Here is a 17,327-nt window from a genome sequence, read left to right on the forward strand (position 1 = left end):
ATATACATAATAAAAATAATCTCATGCAACATATCAAACAAATAAAAACATTCTTTTTTAACATATGAACGAAAACATGAATTAATAATCAAATGAAAAAAAACAAAATATAAAGAATAAAGGGCACATAATATATACATTAAAATTTAAAGACATACACATAATTTACATATGAATTTTTTGACTATGAAACTTATACATATATAATACATGATGCGTTTATGAAAATAAAAGGAAAAAAAGGATTATAAAGTATATGAAAAAAATACATACGTTTGCATTTTTTTTAAAATAAATATATTCATATATACATATAAATACCAAAAAAGAAAAAAATTGGTTAAAATATTAATATGTATACATATATATACAAAAATACATATAAATTATAAAATATTTCATTACATATAAATAAAAACATTATTTAAAAAATAAATAAATAAATGCGCGTATGTATATATGTACAAAAAATAAAAGATATACATATATTTAAAAAATAAATAAATACGAAAAATATATAAATAATAATAATAAAATTAATAAAAAAATAAAGAAAAAGGGACCCATTTGAACTGTAAGTAAAAAATTATGAGGCCAATCTGCAAATAATTGAAGCCTGGGGACGAAATTGAATACGCGAATTACATAGAGGGGCTGGAAGGGCTAAAAGCGCAATTTATCCCTCCACTTAAAAACACGCGTCCTCCACTTAAAACACGCGGATCCTAGGCCTGGTCGGGTCGGATTCGGGTCAACCCAGGTTCAAAACGTCGTCGTTTTGAAAAGGCTATTTAAGCCAAATTATCCTTCAAAAATCATTTTAAAACCATTTTTTTTTAACAAAAAAAAAGCTCTGAAAAGCTCTCCCCTCCCCCGATATCCGGCCTCCGGTCCAGTCATCGGCCACCGCGCCGGCCGCCGATCTCCAGCGCCGGCACCGTCGTATGCGGTGGCCGTAAAAGAAAAAAATCTCGGATCTGGTCCCTCCGAAGCCCTCAAATGCAGATCCAGGTTATTTCTTTCCTTTTATTTGTCTTCTTATTCGTATAAAAGTAAATAAAAAAATATAAAAATAGTAAATATCAACCTTTGAATCGATTGTATTGCTCTTGGTGTTTGTTGTTTTCGACTGTGGAATATGGATGTTTTTATTGATTGCGAATTCCCTCCTTGTTTTACAGCATTACAATGGCTATTTTATAGCCGTATGTAATCAATCTAAAGAAGAAACAAATCTGTTTCTTTATTTAATTTACAAATCTTTTGATTCACTTTCCATTTTTGTTTTTCCTTGATGCGCAGGTGAAGATCTACGGAGATTCGGGGGCATGGTTGCGGCGGCCAAAGTTTACCCTAGAACTCTAAAGTTTCTGAAATTGTTCTTGGGCCTGGGGGTTAATTTTGGGCCAATCGTTGTTGTGTTTTGGTTTGGATTTTGGGCCCAAAAAACTGTTGTATTTGGACTGTTTTTCTTCACGAAGACCGGGCAAATTTGACCCATTACAATTATAATGACGGTTCTAATTATAATTACACTCAATAATTATTCTTATATATTTATTTTAAAAAACTTGGGCTGGAAAAAAGCCATGTCCTAAATATTGATTTGTAAAGTGCACGGGTATTAAGTCTGAAAAACCCATTAAACGTGCAGCTCGTGTCTTGCACACGTGAAAGTGAAGTGTGATTTTTGTGGCCGATGTTGTTAGATTCAAATGATTTTTCTTAAATAACGTTTTATATGTGGAATAATAATATGACATATTATAATTAATTTTTTAATAAATATAAAATATTTATAAATATATTTGTAGAAAATTTTGAAAAGAAAATTTGATTTTCTTTAAAAGATATTGTTTGCAATAAAATTACTCCAACTAAAATCTAGACATAATTTATTTAAATATAATATTACACATTAGACCAAACAATGCTGATGTTAGAGAAAAAATTTTAGGGGGTAAAATTAAATTGTATATTTTTATGATAGTAAAAATATAATTTCATCATTTTAATAGCCTATATATTTATAATTTTTAAAGGATTGAATCAAATTTTTATCATTGTTGTGAACCAAAGTGCAATTTTACCATTACAAATTTAAAATTTTATAAATTATAAATGGCCTAAATGAAAATTTTTCTATTTTAAGAGGCTCGGGGCCCCTGCCAGCCTCCCTGACTCCACCACTAAAACCAAAATTTAATTGTTAATATTTATTCTTTTATCATTTTGATCCTCCAAATTTAAAATTCAGTAAAATTATTTTTTAATAAAAAATTGATTGAATTGTTAAAATTTTAACGACATTAATATAACAAAATGTAGCAACCCACTTGTGCTCTATTGCTCATGAAATTAGTACCATTAAAAACAAAACCAAAATAATAAAAGAAAGTTAAAACTAAATGATAATATAATAACTATAGGACCCAAATTTTGCCCGGGGCCCAAAACACTAAAGCCCAATACCAGCAAAAAAATACACAGTCCAAAATAAACAGTAGCCCAAAATACCCAACAGGCCCAAATTAAGAAACCTTAGCCCAAAAATTAACCCCATTCAGCAGTACCAAACCCTAGCCCCTAAGCCTCCATGCGCCGCATGCCTGCCCCTAGCCTCTGCCGCCGTCTGCCACGCCTCCAGCGCACGCCCGCCTACTCGCTCGCCTATCGCCTCATCCGCATGCTCTGACACCTGCAGAAGAAAGCATCACACGCAACAAAAAGAAGCAGAAAAATAAATCACAAAAAAACAAAAAAAAATAGATATCAAAAGTGGTGTAAATAGGCTATAAAAGCCTGGATCTGATACTTGTAATTTTTCCTTTTTTACGAATATTTGAGAAAATAGAAACAGAAAAAATATTCAAGGCTATTTCTTTTTTTTTATTTCGATCTCTCTGTTTCTTTTATTTCTATTATTATTGTTATTATTTTTTTAAAAACGAATAAAAAGAAAAATAGAAAGAAACAAACCAGAATCGGCCTGTAGCCCCGCCTTCAGTGGTTTTTTCCCGGAGTTGGAATCGGCAAAAAAGGAGGCAAAGGTCGAATCTTTTTCAATTTTTTTTTACTTTTCAGGCATTTGCCTTGTAGATCTAAAACCTAGGCTTAAAACGGGCTAAAAATAAAAAATTTGATTCTCCGGCCACCGTGTACAGCAGTGCCAACGGCGGTGACCGGCGGCCACGACGGTGGCCAACGGCCGGATATTTGCCTAGAAGTGCGGAGGGGGTTGAGAGTTTGAGAGAATCTCAACTTTTTATTTTTTTGAGAAAGAAGGAAAAATTAAAAAAAAATAAAAAAAATTGGGCTTTATAGGAACATCAAACGATGTCATTTTGAGCCAAAGTCACCAGTGGCAAAACGGCGTCGTTTTGCCTTAAGAACCGTGGCCCGACCCAGCAGCCCACAGGATCCGTGTGTTTTTGCGGTGAATGGGCATTTTGCGCAGTCGGTCCCCCATGCTTTCAGCGCATTTCGTTTCAGTCCCCTAGTAACCTGTTTTATTTGTTTGCAATTTAAACTCTAATTTTTGGTCTGATTTCAATTCGGTCCATGACCTGTTTTTATTTTTTATTTTTATCTCTTTTCATTTTGTTATTTTTTTTATTATTTCTATTTATATTAAAAAAAAAGAGAGAAGGCTTCAATAAAGTTTTCAATTACTGTTTGCTTACTCATACTTTTCTTAATTTTGATTAATTTCATACTTTTATTTGTTTTATTTATTATCCCTTTTTATGTATACTTATGATTATTTGTTTTGCTTTCGCTATTATTATTGTCATCTCACTAATATTATATTTTTTAATTTTAAAATGTTTCTAAAATGTGGATACATTAGTTCACTTTTGCTGCTATTCTTGCTATTGTTAGGTTGTTATTTGCATTATTATTATTATTCATGCACGTTATACTAGAACTTTTAAATATTAAAACATTTGTATTTTACGATGTATGTTAGGCCTTTGTTTCAAATGCATGTTGTATTATTATTAATAGCTATGTACAATTCCTTTTGCGTATTCAATGATTTCTCTAAAAAACTAATAAATTAAATGCATTTTTTAAAATGATTTCTAAAAAACTAAAAAACTATTCTTTTACTTAAATTCGTAACAAATCTCAATAAATAAGGCAATATTTTGTATTTTAGAAATTCGAGAAATCGTGTCCTAACTTACTGAGCTTCGATTTGTCTCGTTGTTTCTAAGTAATTGAATATCCTTTTAAAATTAAAATAAATGAAGTTTAAATAAAAAGTGAAATGCAAACTTACTCTCAAAATATGAGATGTTGGGTCCTAACTAACTGGGTGTGACATCTTGTTACTTCGAGATAAGAAGGCATTTTTCCATTTTGATTTATTCGAGTAATTTTAAAATAACACACGTAAAGAAGGATCGTTTTTTTAAATTCTTTAAAGTTCTCAATTTTCGACACCAAGACATTAAGTAATCAACTAGGTACCAATTTTGGGCGTATCGAGGGTGCTAATCCTTCCTCATGCGAAACCGACTCCCGGACCCATTTTTTCTGAATTTCGTAGACCAAAATCGTTGTTTTAATAAAAATTAAATCGTTTATTAAAAACAACCACTTTTCGGTGACCCGATCACACCTTATCAAAAAAAAGATTGGTGGGGGCTCCCGATTTTTTCGTTTTTGTTTTTAAAATCCAAGTCGACCCCGTTTTGTCAAAAAAATGGTGTCAACAATAACCATTCAATATTAAGTTTAGCATTATATTATTTTGAATTTGAAGAAATAGCGACACATACCATCTTCCCTAAAAATTCAACTAACTTCTCCCATTGAAATTTTAAACCTAATGGGCCATCATCTTTTAATAATACCATTATTTTCACGTTTCCAATTTTATGTAGTCACGCTCGGACAACCTTTTTCTCCGTCCTAAAGCTAAAATTGTACTTCCACAAAGTCTAAAAAAGAAAACAAAAAATTATTTGTGGGGGAAATAAAAATAACGTTGGTGGGTCAAACTTCTAAATTGAGGCTTTGCGGCTGTTCATACCCAACGTCACATTATGTTACAAAAGGAATAGTGTCATCAAAAGTCCCATAAGTAAAGTGGGTTAACATTATATTTGTTTAAGGAAATAAAAATTGACATGACTAATTGAAAAAAAAGATTGAATTTTAACAATAAAAAACGATGAAATTTTTAACAGAATGATTAATTATTATTTATCCAACGTAAAAGGATTAATTTATTTATTTTTAAAATAAATAAACAAAATGCAACATGATTCCCGATACAAAAGTCTCTACGATACTTTTAACAATGCAAACCAGGTCTAAATGTTGTATAATATTTAAAGCCTAAACAAAGGGTAGAAATCAATGTTAATAAAAACAGATGAAATTAAGAGGATTGAGCAAACACAAAAGGAGCAAACATTGTTGAGCCTATCTTACAATGCCGTAGATTACCTCAAAGTGATTATCGCTTGTGACCGGCAGCTTACCCATGGTTCTCATAGATGCCATGGAGCATGATTCTCTATTTGCGTAACATTGGATTCTATCAATTAAATTGGATTTGTTAATCGGATATATAACCTACTCAATAAATCAAACATTAATTGTTGCTCGAAAAGAATCTATCATCTACTACTTTTAACATCGCTAGTAATAAAAATAATCTTTTTCTCATATTTTCTTATCAATTTTTTTTTTTACATTTATATTTGATACATATTCGAGTAATAATATAATAGGATAATGAATGGTAAAATCAAAGAGAAGATTCCCACGTTCTAGGCCAAACCAACGCCTAACATAAAAGCATAAATCACATGCAAATGCATTTGGTGAATTGGCATTTGCCAAGCAATGCTATTATGCTAATTAGGTAGATGCGTGGTGGTCGGTATATATATATATATGTTAAAAGAATCTTCAAAATTTTAGAAGTTATTTCTTAAATTTTTATTTTAAATCCAGGGCAATTGTTAGTATTATTAAATTTGTTAAAATTTAAGAATTTAACAATATTAAGGGTCGAATTGAATTTTAAAATATAAAAAACAGAAAAAATAATTTTTAAAAATAAAATAAATAGATTAAATTCTAAATTTTCGAAAATTGCAACATTAACCATATATATTACATGGTTTTGAACGTTTGGAAATTGGAATTGACACAAATACCTAATCTAAATTAGTGTTTTTGGAGATCTTTATTTAATTATTATTTTCGAGATTGTTTGCTTAAAGTGTGAACAAGTTTTGCATAAGGAACGCTGACTTGTCACTCAAAAGATAGACAGTCTTATTAAAATACTTAAGTCAAAACTAAATTATGAATTTTTAGAAAATGAAATTTAATTTTATTATTATATTAATTTGTAATTTCATTTTTTTAAATAAATCTAAATACAATATTTGTTATTTTCAGACCAAGGTCTTGTCTCCCAATAATGACGCGACTTTCGGATTTCTTATGATTAATTTATTATTTGGTAAATTTTATTATATAAAATATAATTTTTTAAACATACGAAATATTTTATAAAAAATTGTGTACTTATCTCTCGTTTAAATGCACAATTTTAAAAAAATTAGAATTACAATCCGACATACGAATCCCTTTATCTTTATTCTCTACTCGATCAGTGCTTGTGCAATGACCTTGTCATAGGTGTGTTGCCCTCGTAAGATATCCTTATTCTTATTGGGATAAATCTATTTTCTCAATATGTTCCTATTTTATCTCATGATAACTATTATATTTTACTTCATGATAAGTCAATTACTACAAAATTAAGTCATCCATCACAAAGACAAATGACACGTGACCATGTTTACTTTTCATTTATTATGTAATGTCGATGAGAGGATATCATTTACCCATTCCTTAGGCTATAAATTTCATTATTGGGAATGATGCTACATACTACAAAAACTGTATACCCAATACACTAGCTTTCGATTCCCAATCTATTTCAACTCAGGCTTTTACTTGTATCAAAGTATAAGAGTCACGTATACATAGTCCATCATCCATTCAAGATTAAGGTGTGACACACTATGAAGATCACAAGTGAATAAATTCATAAAAGGATTTAGGATCTATTCTACTTGGATCTTGTCCGATGTACTGTTAGTCCAATTTGTCACATCTATGTCTCTATCTTTTAGGTATCATCTGTTCTGATCTTTAAGACAAAGCATCTCCCCAATTGGACTTGATAGACGTTATTTTTGTCTTTCAATCAGTTTGCTCTTTTTTTACTAGACTAATGACATATTCAGGTTCATCTACTAATACAAGTTGTATTTTTGTATTACGATCCAACCACGTAATACTCGTTTGTATTAGTTAATATTAGATAACCAGTGAACTAGTATTTTCTTTCATTTTGTTGTGTGTAAACACCATTGAGGACAACATACAAAATGTATTAATGCAATTAATGAATAATTTTATTAAACTAATATGTTCAAAAAATACAAGTATGCAAATGAATATACTACACTTAGGGCAGCAGATCCAACAGGCTTGTGCACCAATTGCACGTTACTACCATCTTTTACACTCGACTCCTTTTGCTTTTGACCATTATGAACCACGGCTTGCTTACTTGTTTTGGCAATGGAACATCTTCCCTAAGCATGGCCAAAACACCCACAACCATAACAAATCATTGGTAGCCTTTCACACTTAATTTGTTGTAGCAAACCATCAATGCTAACATAGGGTATTAATGGCTTTTTCAAACCAACAACCACCGCTACCCGAGCAAATCGTCCCCTATTTCTAATCGTATTATTGTAATAGACCTTTATGACTACCCACAACTGTTGTGATAACCCTCGTTAGTTATTTCGTATAACACTGATAGAGCAACCCTAAAAACCGAATCCATGCCACAATCTTCGATGACAAAGTTTCCTTGATGGTGAAATCACGGCTTCATGGTTGAACAACCAAGTAGTGGCCATATATCATCCATGGCCTTCTTGACAACACCCATTCATAATCCTCCAAACATGCAAACTTAACTAAAAAATAATTATTATCAAGGTCAACAAAAGTCACCCACTAACTCCCACATGATTTTTATCCTGTTGACTAGAGCCTTGTACCCAATGGATCGAGCAAGCAACCTTGCAATGATCGTTTGCTTCATGCTTTAGTCTATCATCTTATGTACCCGTTTCAAGATAAAGGCCTTCCATGGACACATAAACGTCACCCTTAAGGAGAGATATCTCAATATCATCTAAACTAACATCCTTCCCATTATTAACATTGCTATCCTTCATTAGCATCTCCTTAAAGGAGACCTTCCCCGGCTTGGCAACATCTTCCATCTAATGATCCGATACCGTCTCTTCCATGACATCTTTATTATTGACTTTTTTTGTAGCCATCTCAAACTCTGGTGGTAGCGACGAACTAGGCCTTTCGAGTTTGTTGAGCTGAACAATGGGAACTACCATTCTCAGCTCTTCTAATTGCTTTTCTTTTAGCCTCCAGTAACGTGGTAAATGCTAACTTTGTTACAACTTTGATTTATTTGATTATTTTTAATAGTATAGGGACTAAATTGATTAATTTAAGAATAGAATGACTAATTTGAATTAGTCTTTATAATACAAAGACCTCTCAAACAATTTAACCTAATTAATTTATTAGAAAGTTTGAAGTCAATTTTGTTGAAAGTTCAAACTTTCATTTAGCTTTCAACACTAAATTAATTGACCAAAAATAAAGTCATACTGACCAAGCTAAACATTATTTTGCGTCCTTCTGGGTAGTTCAAGCATTAATTTTATTTTCTTTTTTTAAAAATATTTTCTATTTAATTAAAAACATTATAATATAAAAAAATACAACATCATGTATTTATTTTTCTATTTAAATAAAAACATTATAATATAAAAAATACAACATAATCTATTTCATATTTTTATAATCAACGAAAAATAACACCAACATGGTATTGAAATTAATAAGAGTCCCTATTAAAAAGAATATAATTAAGAAATATTTTAAAATAAAATAAAAACTCGAATTAAATATCACAAATAACCAAATGATTCGAGATGAAATTTTTTTATTTGAATTAATATTTATGTTTAAGATTTTATGTGGTCAAAGAATGTTATGTTGCCATTAATTTTAAAATATCCTAATAACCTCGTCCAAACTCATTGTCAAATCTTTAAATTGAACAAGAAAATTATAATATTATTTATTTATAAATAAATAAGTTTTAAAATAAATAAATTTTTGACAATTAAATTTCAAAGGCGAAACCCACAACAAATTCCCATTAATTGCTCACCATTATTGACAGATTGATGAAAGTTAATTCAGTTCATACCACAGTTAAAATAAAATTATAATAATTTAATTTATAACTTTCTACCAAATATCCCATTTAAATATTTTTTTGAATATATTTTATAATATGCTAAAATTTTTATGATTGAGACTTAAACAAATGTTTTCAATAATGTATATTTTCATAAATTTAATTTTTAAAAATTTAGTCTCTGTATTTTTAAGGTTTCAAAATTTAGGGCCTATTAATATTATGATTTTTTTTATTAAATTCATATTTATTATAATGTCATTTTTAGTTACATTGTATTAAATAAATACTTTTTTAATTTCAAAATGTCAACACCAACTAATTTAACAAAAAAAAGTGTAGATGTGAGGTGCATTTTTTTACTTACATGTGCATCATGCTTTTTTTATGACTATATGTATATATATATTATTTTTTAATATTTGAATGTTTTATAAAATTTAAATTATTGTGGATGTGGCGTATATAATAAATGATGCCATTTTAGTATGAAGTGCACGTAAACTGCTGTATAGGTTGTCACACTAACATTGTCAAAAGTTTAAAGTTTTAGTAAGCATTTACGTTAAAAAAATAAATTGATTCTTTTTAAAAGTTTTAGGTCAAATTTAGCTCAAAAAAGAATAAGGATTAAATTGATAAAAAATATAAACATTGAGTGTTAAATTTATCAATAAACCTATAATAATACAAATGTAGTATTATAATGTTGAAAAAGTAAAGTAAAAAACGAGTATGGACCTCTTTAAAAAATGTTCAAAATTAAAATAAGTTTAAAAAAAAAGTCAGTAAACGTGAAAAACGAGGAAACGCGGCGACGAAAATGAAAAATAAATTTCGTCGCTATATAAATAAGAGAAATGCCTCTCAGTTTACATATAGACAAAGAAAGCGGAGCATGTGCCAGCGTCTTCACCAACAGAGCATCAGCACCAGGCGGCAACTAAATACTCTTCCCAACCTACCCATTTTACCAACCAGAAGCCATTTTCGATTAAAATAACGAAATAAAAGCCTATTTTTAATCGACTTTTTATCCATTTTTGCCCATTTAAGATCCAACATTTGGCATTTATTCCAGACTTTATCTAAATTTTAGAAGCCCTTTTTCTGCTAGAAAAATTATTAATAATGGTAGAAAAATAGATAAAACGTTTTATTAAGGTTTTTAAGAAAAAAATCTTTTTTTTCTTCTTCTGATATTCTGGGAATCCTTATCCATAATCTATTCAGCACTTATCGTCTTTGTTTATCTTTTCTTTTTATTCGAGGTCGTTTCTTCTTCTCTTTTTATTTACCCCAGCTCCTTCTCCTTTTTCTTCTTTTAATCCCCTTTCCAGATTAAAAAAAGATTGGGTGTTTGTTTTTTTGGTCTGGGTTTAGAGTTTTTTATTATTATTATAGAAAAACAAACCCTTGAGGAATCGCTGTGTCTGAAGCTAACTCTTTGGATTTCATCGAAGGGGGGTTGTTCTAAAGGATGGTTTTGGTGTCGGTTTTTTTGGAGATTTTAAGGAAACCCACAATTGGAGATGTTTTGAAGGAGCTAATGATTTTCATAGCTCCTTTATGGATTGCTGTAATTGTTGGTGTTTTAGTCGGATGGGCTTGGAAGCCGAAGTGGGCAAATATAGGCAGAGAAATGATGATTGATTGCTCAGTCTCTAAAGATTCAACACCTTCATCTTCAGATTCTTCATCTACAAGTTTCAATCTCATTTCAAGCTTGAATTCGATCAAATTTTTATTGCCTAGTTGCATCTCTTGGATTACAGATGATGAAGCTCAAAGCGATCCTTTTTCTTTGCCACCCACAGTTGATTCCAATTGCAGGTTCGCAATTTCATCATTTGATTTCTCCTTTTAATGTTAGTTTGGGGTTTGAAGTGCAATGAAAATTGGATTTATCTTTGATTTTGCTAATCCCTAATATTTTCTTGTAATTTGGGTACAGTTCATCACAGATTCCAAAGGGGAAAACTAGTTTTGTGACAAATGAGGATTTAGAGCATTTTGTTAATTTAGTTGAAGAAAAAGATGGAGGACCTGCTTGGATTCATATGATGGATTGTTCTACTCCAACTATGTTTTATCAAGCTTGGCAAAGAGATCTTGAGGTATATATATATATATATATTCAATTTATGTCCTCTTATAATTTCATTTGGTTGATTATTGAATTATGTTTATGTCTTGGCTGTTCAATCAGGCTGGTCCTACGGAATATCGTAGCCGAACCGTTTTCGAAGACACCACTCCCGAGATGGTGAGGGATTTCTTTTGGGACGATGAGTTTCGACCCAAGTGGGATAACATGCTTGTTAGTGCTGCAACTATGGAGGAGTGTCCCACCACTGGGACCATGGTGGTTCATTGGGTTCGCAAGGTTTGTAGAACTTTTCTTTTTCGGTTCATTTTCGTTGTATCGGAGTATTATGTTCTAATATGTCTTGTGTTTTGCAGTTTCCTTTCTTCTGCAGTGATAGAGAATACGTGTTCGGTCGTCGGATTTGGGAGTCCGGGCGTGCATATTATTGTGTTACTAAGGTAATTTTCAGCTTTGGTATGTTTACTGTTTCGTAGGCTTTTGAGTTGCAGTAATCCGATAACTACTTGAGTGAATGGACATTCTTTTACGAATTCGATATCTCAAGATGGTTATCAGATAGTAGTAGGCATCATCATGTTAACCAACTCTCTACTCATAGCATGTTTACTTCACATTTCAGGGAGTACCATATGGTTCTGTACCGAGGAAAAACAAACCCAGGCGTGTCGATTTATACTATTCGAGTTGGTTAATCCGTGCAGGTATTGGACTCGACATCATTTTTTCCCTGCCTGCTATGTCCATTTAAGTACCGAATACATATACCATAATATAAATTCTTGGCCCGTAATCTGTTTGTTATTCGTTTCAAACAGTTGAATCAAGGAAAGGAGACGGTCAGCTAACTGCATGCGAGGTGTTACTTTTCCATCACGAAGATATGGGTATACCATGGAAAATTGCAAAGGTTGGAGTCCGGCAAGGCATGTGGGGAACCGTCAAGAAGATCGACCCCGGCCTACGTGCATATCAAAAGGAAAGAACATCCGGAAATACGCTATCCCATTGCGCTTTCATGGCTCAGATAAACAGTAAAATAAGTGCAGACTATCTGAGATCCTTTGAAAGCAAAAGTAACGATTCATCAGAGCTCGAAACACATAATTCATCTGAGAAACCGTCAGGGAAAAACATTCCCAAACTTTTAGTCGTTGGTGGGGCTATCGCCCTTGCTTGTAGTTTTGATCGAGGCCTCTTGACCAAAGCTGTTATATTTGGAGTAGCTCGAAGGTTTGCAAACATCGGAAAGAGATTGTAACTCGGGTATATTTACTGTCGTGATTCCGAGAATGCCAGCGGAGCTAATTGCTGCTGCAAATGAAAGTGAGAGATGTTACCACCAAGGGCCGAAATCTTTTTGCTTGCCTGCTTTTTTTAAAGGATCAAAGATCGTAAACTCTTTTTGAACTTCCGGGCTGCGAAGTTTGGAACCGGGGAGATAAAGATCAGATAGTTGGATTATAAAAGCCTCTGTTCAATTGCTAATCCATCTTAAATTTATTTATTTTTCTTGCTTGATTGTAGTCCTCATAAATATTTTCTGGAAAAAGCATGGAATACAAAGGTGAATTGCTGCTTGATAATGAACTTTGCATACCTGTTCATACAACTTAAGAGGAAGCTATTATTTAATTTAGTCCTGAGCCAATAAGGTTAAATTGAAATATAATTATCATTTACTGTACGGATTTAATATTTTTAAAAATTTTATGGTCTTATAAATTGAAATTTTTTTGGTTTGAAATTTAATTGCAATTAATAAAATATTTTCTATTGATTTTTAATAGAAACTGGCCTGCTTGTATACACGTGGCATTGTCCTACTGGCTAAACGAAAATTAATATCTCGTTAATTAAGAGGTAGATCCAGAAAATATAAAAAAAGGTCCAGACACAAGGGAAGAAAAAATCAATTTGGCGAAAGCGAGGGAGAAAAAGGGGAAAGCAGGTCGTCCTTGTTTTTCATCGGAGCTTCGAAAGTATCCACACTCAGTTCCCTGATTTGGATTGTGGAAATAGAAAGGAATCGGGAACATGAATTGATCTGGACCGCTTCTAGCGACTGTGCTCGCTGCTTCCATGGTGGCTTTCTTATCATCTTCTTCCCCCGAATTCCACAATGTTTCTTTCTTTTCAACCTCCTCTGATCAGGTTTTCCTTTAAATCTCCCCTTTCAAAACTTTAAACTTCCTTATTGTATTTTCTGTTGTCGCAATGTCCAGTGATTGATTTCGAAATAGAATCTAGATTTGCTTGACCTTTCCAATTTCCCTCTCTTTATTTGCAGCTTGAGTCTTTAATTAGTTTTTAAATTATCCTACCATTTCTCTACTCTCTTTTCTCGATTTTTCTGTTGATTTCTCTTTTTGCAGTATTAACTATGTCTTGAATTTGTTGAAAAATTTCGCTATGGATTTGAAATATATATTATTATTTTTGTTGTTATTTGTACTTGAGATTGAATTGATTATTTAGCGACCAAAAAATGGCGCCATATAAATTAGCTAACTCTGATAGCAAAAGTTGAAAAAAGTTGCAGGAAAAAAATTAAGAATAGAGATGATAGCAAGTATGCTATGTCAAAACGAAGCCTTCCATGGCCATAAACGGACACTGCCTTTTAGCTACCAAATCTCTACTCAAAATACTTACTGAGTCTTTTATTTAATATCATTTGATCTAAGGTTAATTTCTGATGTGTAGGATCAATAAATGAGTACAAAAGCAAGGATGTTTTCCAGGAGCCAGAAAGACTACCTCAAAAGTTGTACAGCCACCAGTACCAGCTGTATGCATGTTCCAGTCTACTACATCATTTGACAAGGATTTTTCTCATCTTGAAGAATTTTCCACTCAGGGATATACTCATGTTCCTAAAATCCCGACAAAAATGCAAGCTAACCAAGAAGGGAGGACAACCAAAATTACTGCTGCAGAAGCAACTATCAACTGGCAGATAGAGAATGCTTTAGCCCAAAACTCGATTCTCAAAAGCATCAATTCAAAAGTTGATCAGATTGACTCTAAAGTTTCTAGAGTTGAAGCTAAAGCTAATTAGAATTCAAAAATGATAAATGATTGTAATAACAGATTTTGCCCGGGCTTAAAAGGGCCCAAATTACAACGGGCCTATATAGCCCAAAACCTAAAATAAGCAGAGGCCCTAAACAATGGCCCAACACAATATCAGAAATCTTAGGGTTTCTGTGATGAGTCTCACGCCGCAGCCACCTAGCCTCGCCCTCCGAATTTCAGCCCCCGAATCTTCATCTGTGCACAAAAAAGGAAATAAACAGTATATGGAAAACAAGATCGAAGATTTGCAAATCAAATCAATATAAGTAGATTAGTTTCTTTATATATTTTGAGAATGGCTATAAAAAGCCATTAAACATACTGTAATAGTGGTCGAAAAATTAAATAAAAACGGAGGCTTTTACTTTCGCAATACAGAGATCATAGTCTATTAAAGGTTGATACTTGTATTTCTATTTTATTTTATTTTCATTATGTCTATTTATTTTTATCATTTATATAAATAATATAAATACAAAAGGAAGGAAATAACCTGTATTCGAGTCCTAACCGCCGCGGATAGCCGAGGAAGTCGTCACCGAGGATTGACGGCCGAAAACCGAAAGGTTTTCTCGAGATTTGGGCCCTCTCCATCAATATTTTGGCAATTTCGGGGTTAGATTCGAGTTTAAAGGCTTTAGAAGGGTCAGATCTAAAATTTTCGGCTCTCCGACCACCGCATATGGCGGCGGCGCCACCGGTGGCCGGTGCGGTGGCCGATGACCGGCCGACGCCGGACTTAGGCCGGATGACTGAAGAGGGGGGAGAGTTTCTTAAAAAGTTTTTTTTTTTTTGAAAAAGAATGGGAAATGAAATTTTTTTGGTTTAAATTTGGCTTAAATAAGCCCATCAAAACGACGCCGTTTTGAAGGAGGTGGGATCCGCGCGTCGACCCGATCCGGACCCAAGATCCGCGCGTTTTGATGCGGAGGGGAAAATTACGTTTTTAGCCCCTTCGCCTTTTAATACTTTTACAATTAAGTTTTTTTAAAAAAAAATTCGCCTTTAATTTGTATTTAATTTCAATTTAGTCCTCTTCGAACAGCGCCGTTTTAGAGGAGAGGGGAAAATTTCCCTTCTAGCCCCTCTATGTAATTCGCGTGTTCAAATTAGTCCTTTGGGTTTCATTTATTTGTGGATTTGCCCCAAAATTTTTCAATTACTGTTCAATTTAGTTTTTTTAATATTTTCCTAATTAATTTTAATAATGTAATTGTTATTTTTTTATTTTTGTAATTATTTTTCAAAATATATTTATTTATTTTTTATGCGCATTTATATTTTTAAACTAACGTTTTTTTCATGTATACATATTTTTTTGAATTTTGATAATGTTGACATTATTAATATATTTTATGTTTTCATAAATACATTATAAATTTTATAAATCAAAGTTTTACATGAAAATTCATTTGTATGCCTCTAATTCTTCATGATTTCATTTATTTTACTTATTTTGCTCATTTATTTGATATTTTACATGTCATTCGTTATTTTTCCTTTTGTCTTAATTTAGTTTGTTTAAACTTCATGTTATTACCTCATTGTTATAATTATTGTTGTATTTGTTATTGGGACATTTATACATGCATTCAACCTAATATCACATCATTTTTTTTACTCGATTTCAAACTTTTCAAAATTGAGCGAATGCTTGTATTTAGGATTTTCAAGGAAATTGAGCCCTAACGTATTGGGTTCCGATTTTCTTCGTTAAATCTAACAATCGTGCATTTCTCTTTAATCAAAAAAAAATAAGAAATCATTATTGGGAATTCAACACGTTGTGTCCTAACGCATTGGATGTGACGCATTGATTTCTTGAAATGAAGACTTTGAAGGAATTGTGCCCTAACGTATTGGGCCGCAATTTCTGAAATCTTGAATAAATGGATATTCTTTTAAATTTTTATTGCATGTATTCTGGCCTAATTCATTTTTAGGGAAATTAGAATGTTGTGCCCTAACGCATTGGGTGTGACATTTTCCTTCTCTGAAATGATAAGGGTCTTAATACGTAACGTTTTTTAAAGTTTTTTTGCTAAGGATTATATATTTTCAAACTCTCGACTTCAAGACATTAATTAATCAATTTGGTACCAATTTTGGGCGTTACGAGGGTGCTAATCCTTCTTCGTACGTAATTTACTCCCGAACCCATTTTTTAAAACTCGTAGACCAAAGCCATTTTTTAGGTGATCCAATCACACCTTAATAAAAGATTGGTGGCGACTCCCAATTTTTCATCGACAACTAATTTTTGTTTTTTCCAAAAATAAAAATGGTTTCGACAATGATCTTATCCGGTTAATGCAGAATAGTTTGGAAGGACTAGCCAGAGAGCCAGCAGCACCAGGACAATATTTCTTCTCTCATCTTGCTCAAAGAGAGAAAGAAATCCAAAATCTCAAGGAGCAGATCAAGATGCTAAAAGAAATAGGACAAATTCCACCTCCTAAACCGTCTAGGAATGGAATGGAATGGAATTGAATTGTTCCTTTCAATAAGGCAGATAGACGCTCTACCACCTCCAAAAGAATTGAGATTAACTTTTCCGCCACCAAATAAAAAGAAGAAACCTAACACATTTTATTTGTTTTTACAAATCAAAGCTCAAAAGAAAACGAAAAAAGAGGAGCAAAAAAAAAAGAAGAAACAAGAGGAAGCGAAGAGCAAAAAGAAGATAAATCCTTGGGGAAACGCCTATAAATGAAGAATAAGAGGATTCTCCTACACCAAAGCAAGTGTCTAAGTCCCTGATAATTAGGAGAATAAATATCATTCAAATCC

General features: G+C 32.0%; 1 protein-coding gene and 3 long non-coding RNA genes across 4 annotated transcripts; 2 read left to right on the top strand and 2 right to left on the bottom strand.

Annotated features, from left to right (window-relative positions):
- The first annotated feature begins 829 nt into the window (after positions 1–829).
- Positions 830–1,527, top strand: LOC107903062 (uncharacterized). The gene is made up of 2 exons (XR_001685692.2): positions 830–1,011; positions 1,303–1,527. It is a non-coding gene; the product is annotated as an uncharacterized lncRNA (long non-coding RNA).
- Positions 1,528–2,385: 858 nt separating this feature from the next.
- On the bottom strand, positions 2,386–3,268 carry LOC121223605 (uncharacterized). Its single transcript, XR_005920913.1, has 2 exons — positions 2,980–3,268; positions 2,386–2,698 (listed from the first exon to the last, which is right to left on the bottom strand). It is a non-coding gene; the product is annotated as an uncharacterized lncRNA (long non-coding RNA).
- A 6,957-nt stretch (positions 3,269–10,225) lies between these two features.
- On the top strand, positions 10,226–13,045 carry LOC107904531 (uncharacterized). The gene is made up of 6 exons (XM_016830934.2): positions 10,226–11,185; positions 11,307–11,469; positions 11,562–11,738; positions 11,816–11,899; positions 12,082–12,163; positions 12,278–13,045. Exons 1-6 carry the CDS (start codon positions 10,833–10,835, stop codon positions 12,718–12,720), a joined length of 1,302 nt encoding a protein of 433 aa, XP_016686423.1. The 5' UTR covers positions 10,226–10,832; the 3' UTR covers positions 12,721–13,045.
- A 1,130-nt stretch (positions 13,046–14,175) lies between these two features.
- Positions 14,176–15,349, bottom strand: LOC121223606 (uncharacterized). Its single transcript, XR_005920914.1, has 2 exons — positions 15,031–15,349; positions 14,176–14,732 (listed from the first exon to the last, which is right to left on the bottom strand). It is a non-coding gene; the product is annotated as an uncharacterized lncRNA (long non-coding RNA).
- Between the last annotated feature and the right edge of the window lie 1,978 nt (positions 15,350–17,327).

Source organism: Gossypium hirsutum, chromosome D11 (assembly GCF_007990345.1).
Source record: "Gossypium hirsutum isolate 1008001.06 chromosome D11, Gossypium_hirsutum_v2.1, whole genome shotgun sequence".
NCBI lineage: Eukaryota > Viridiplantae > Streptophyta > Magnoliopsida > Malvales > Malvaceae > Gossypium > Gossypium hirsutum.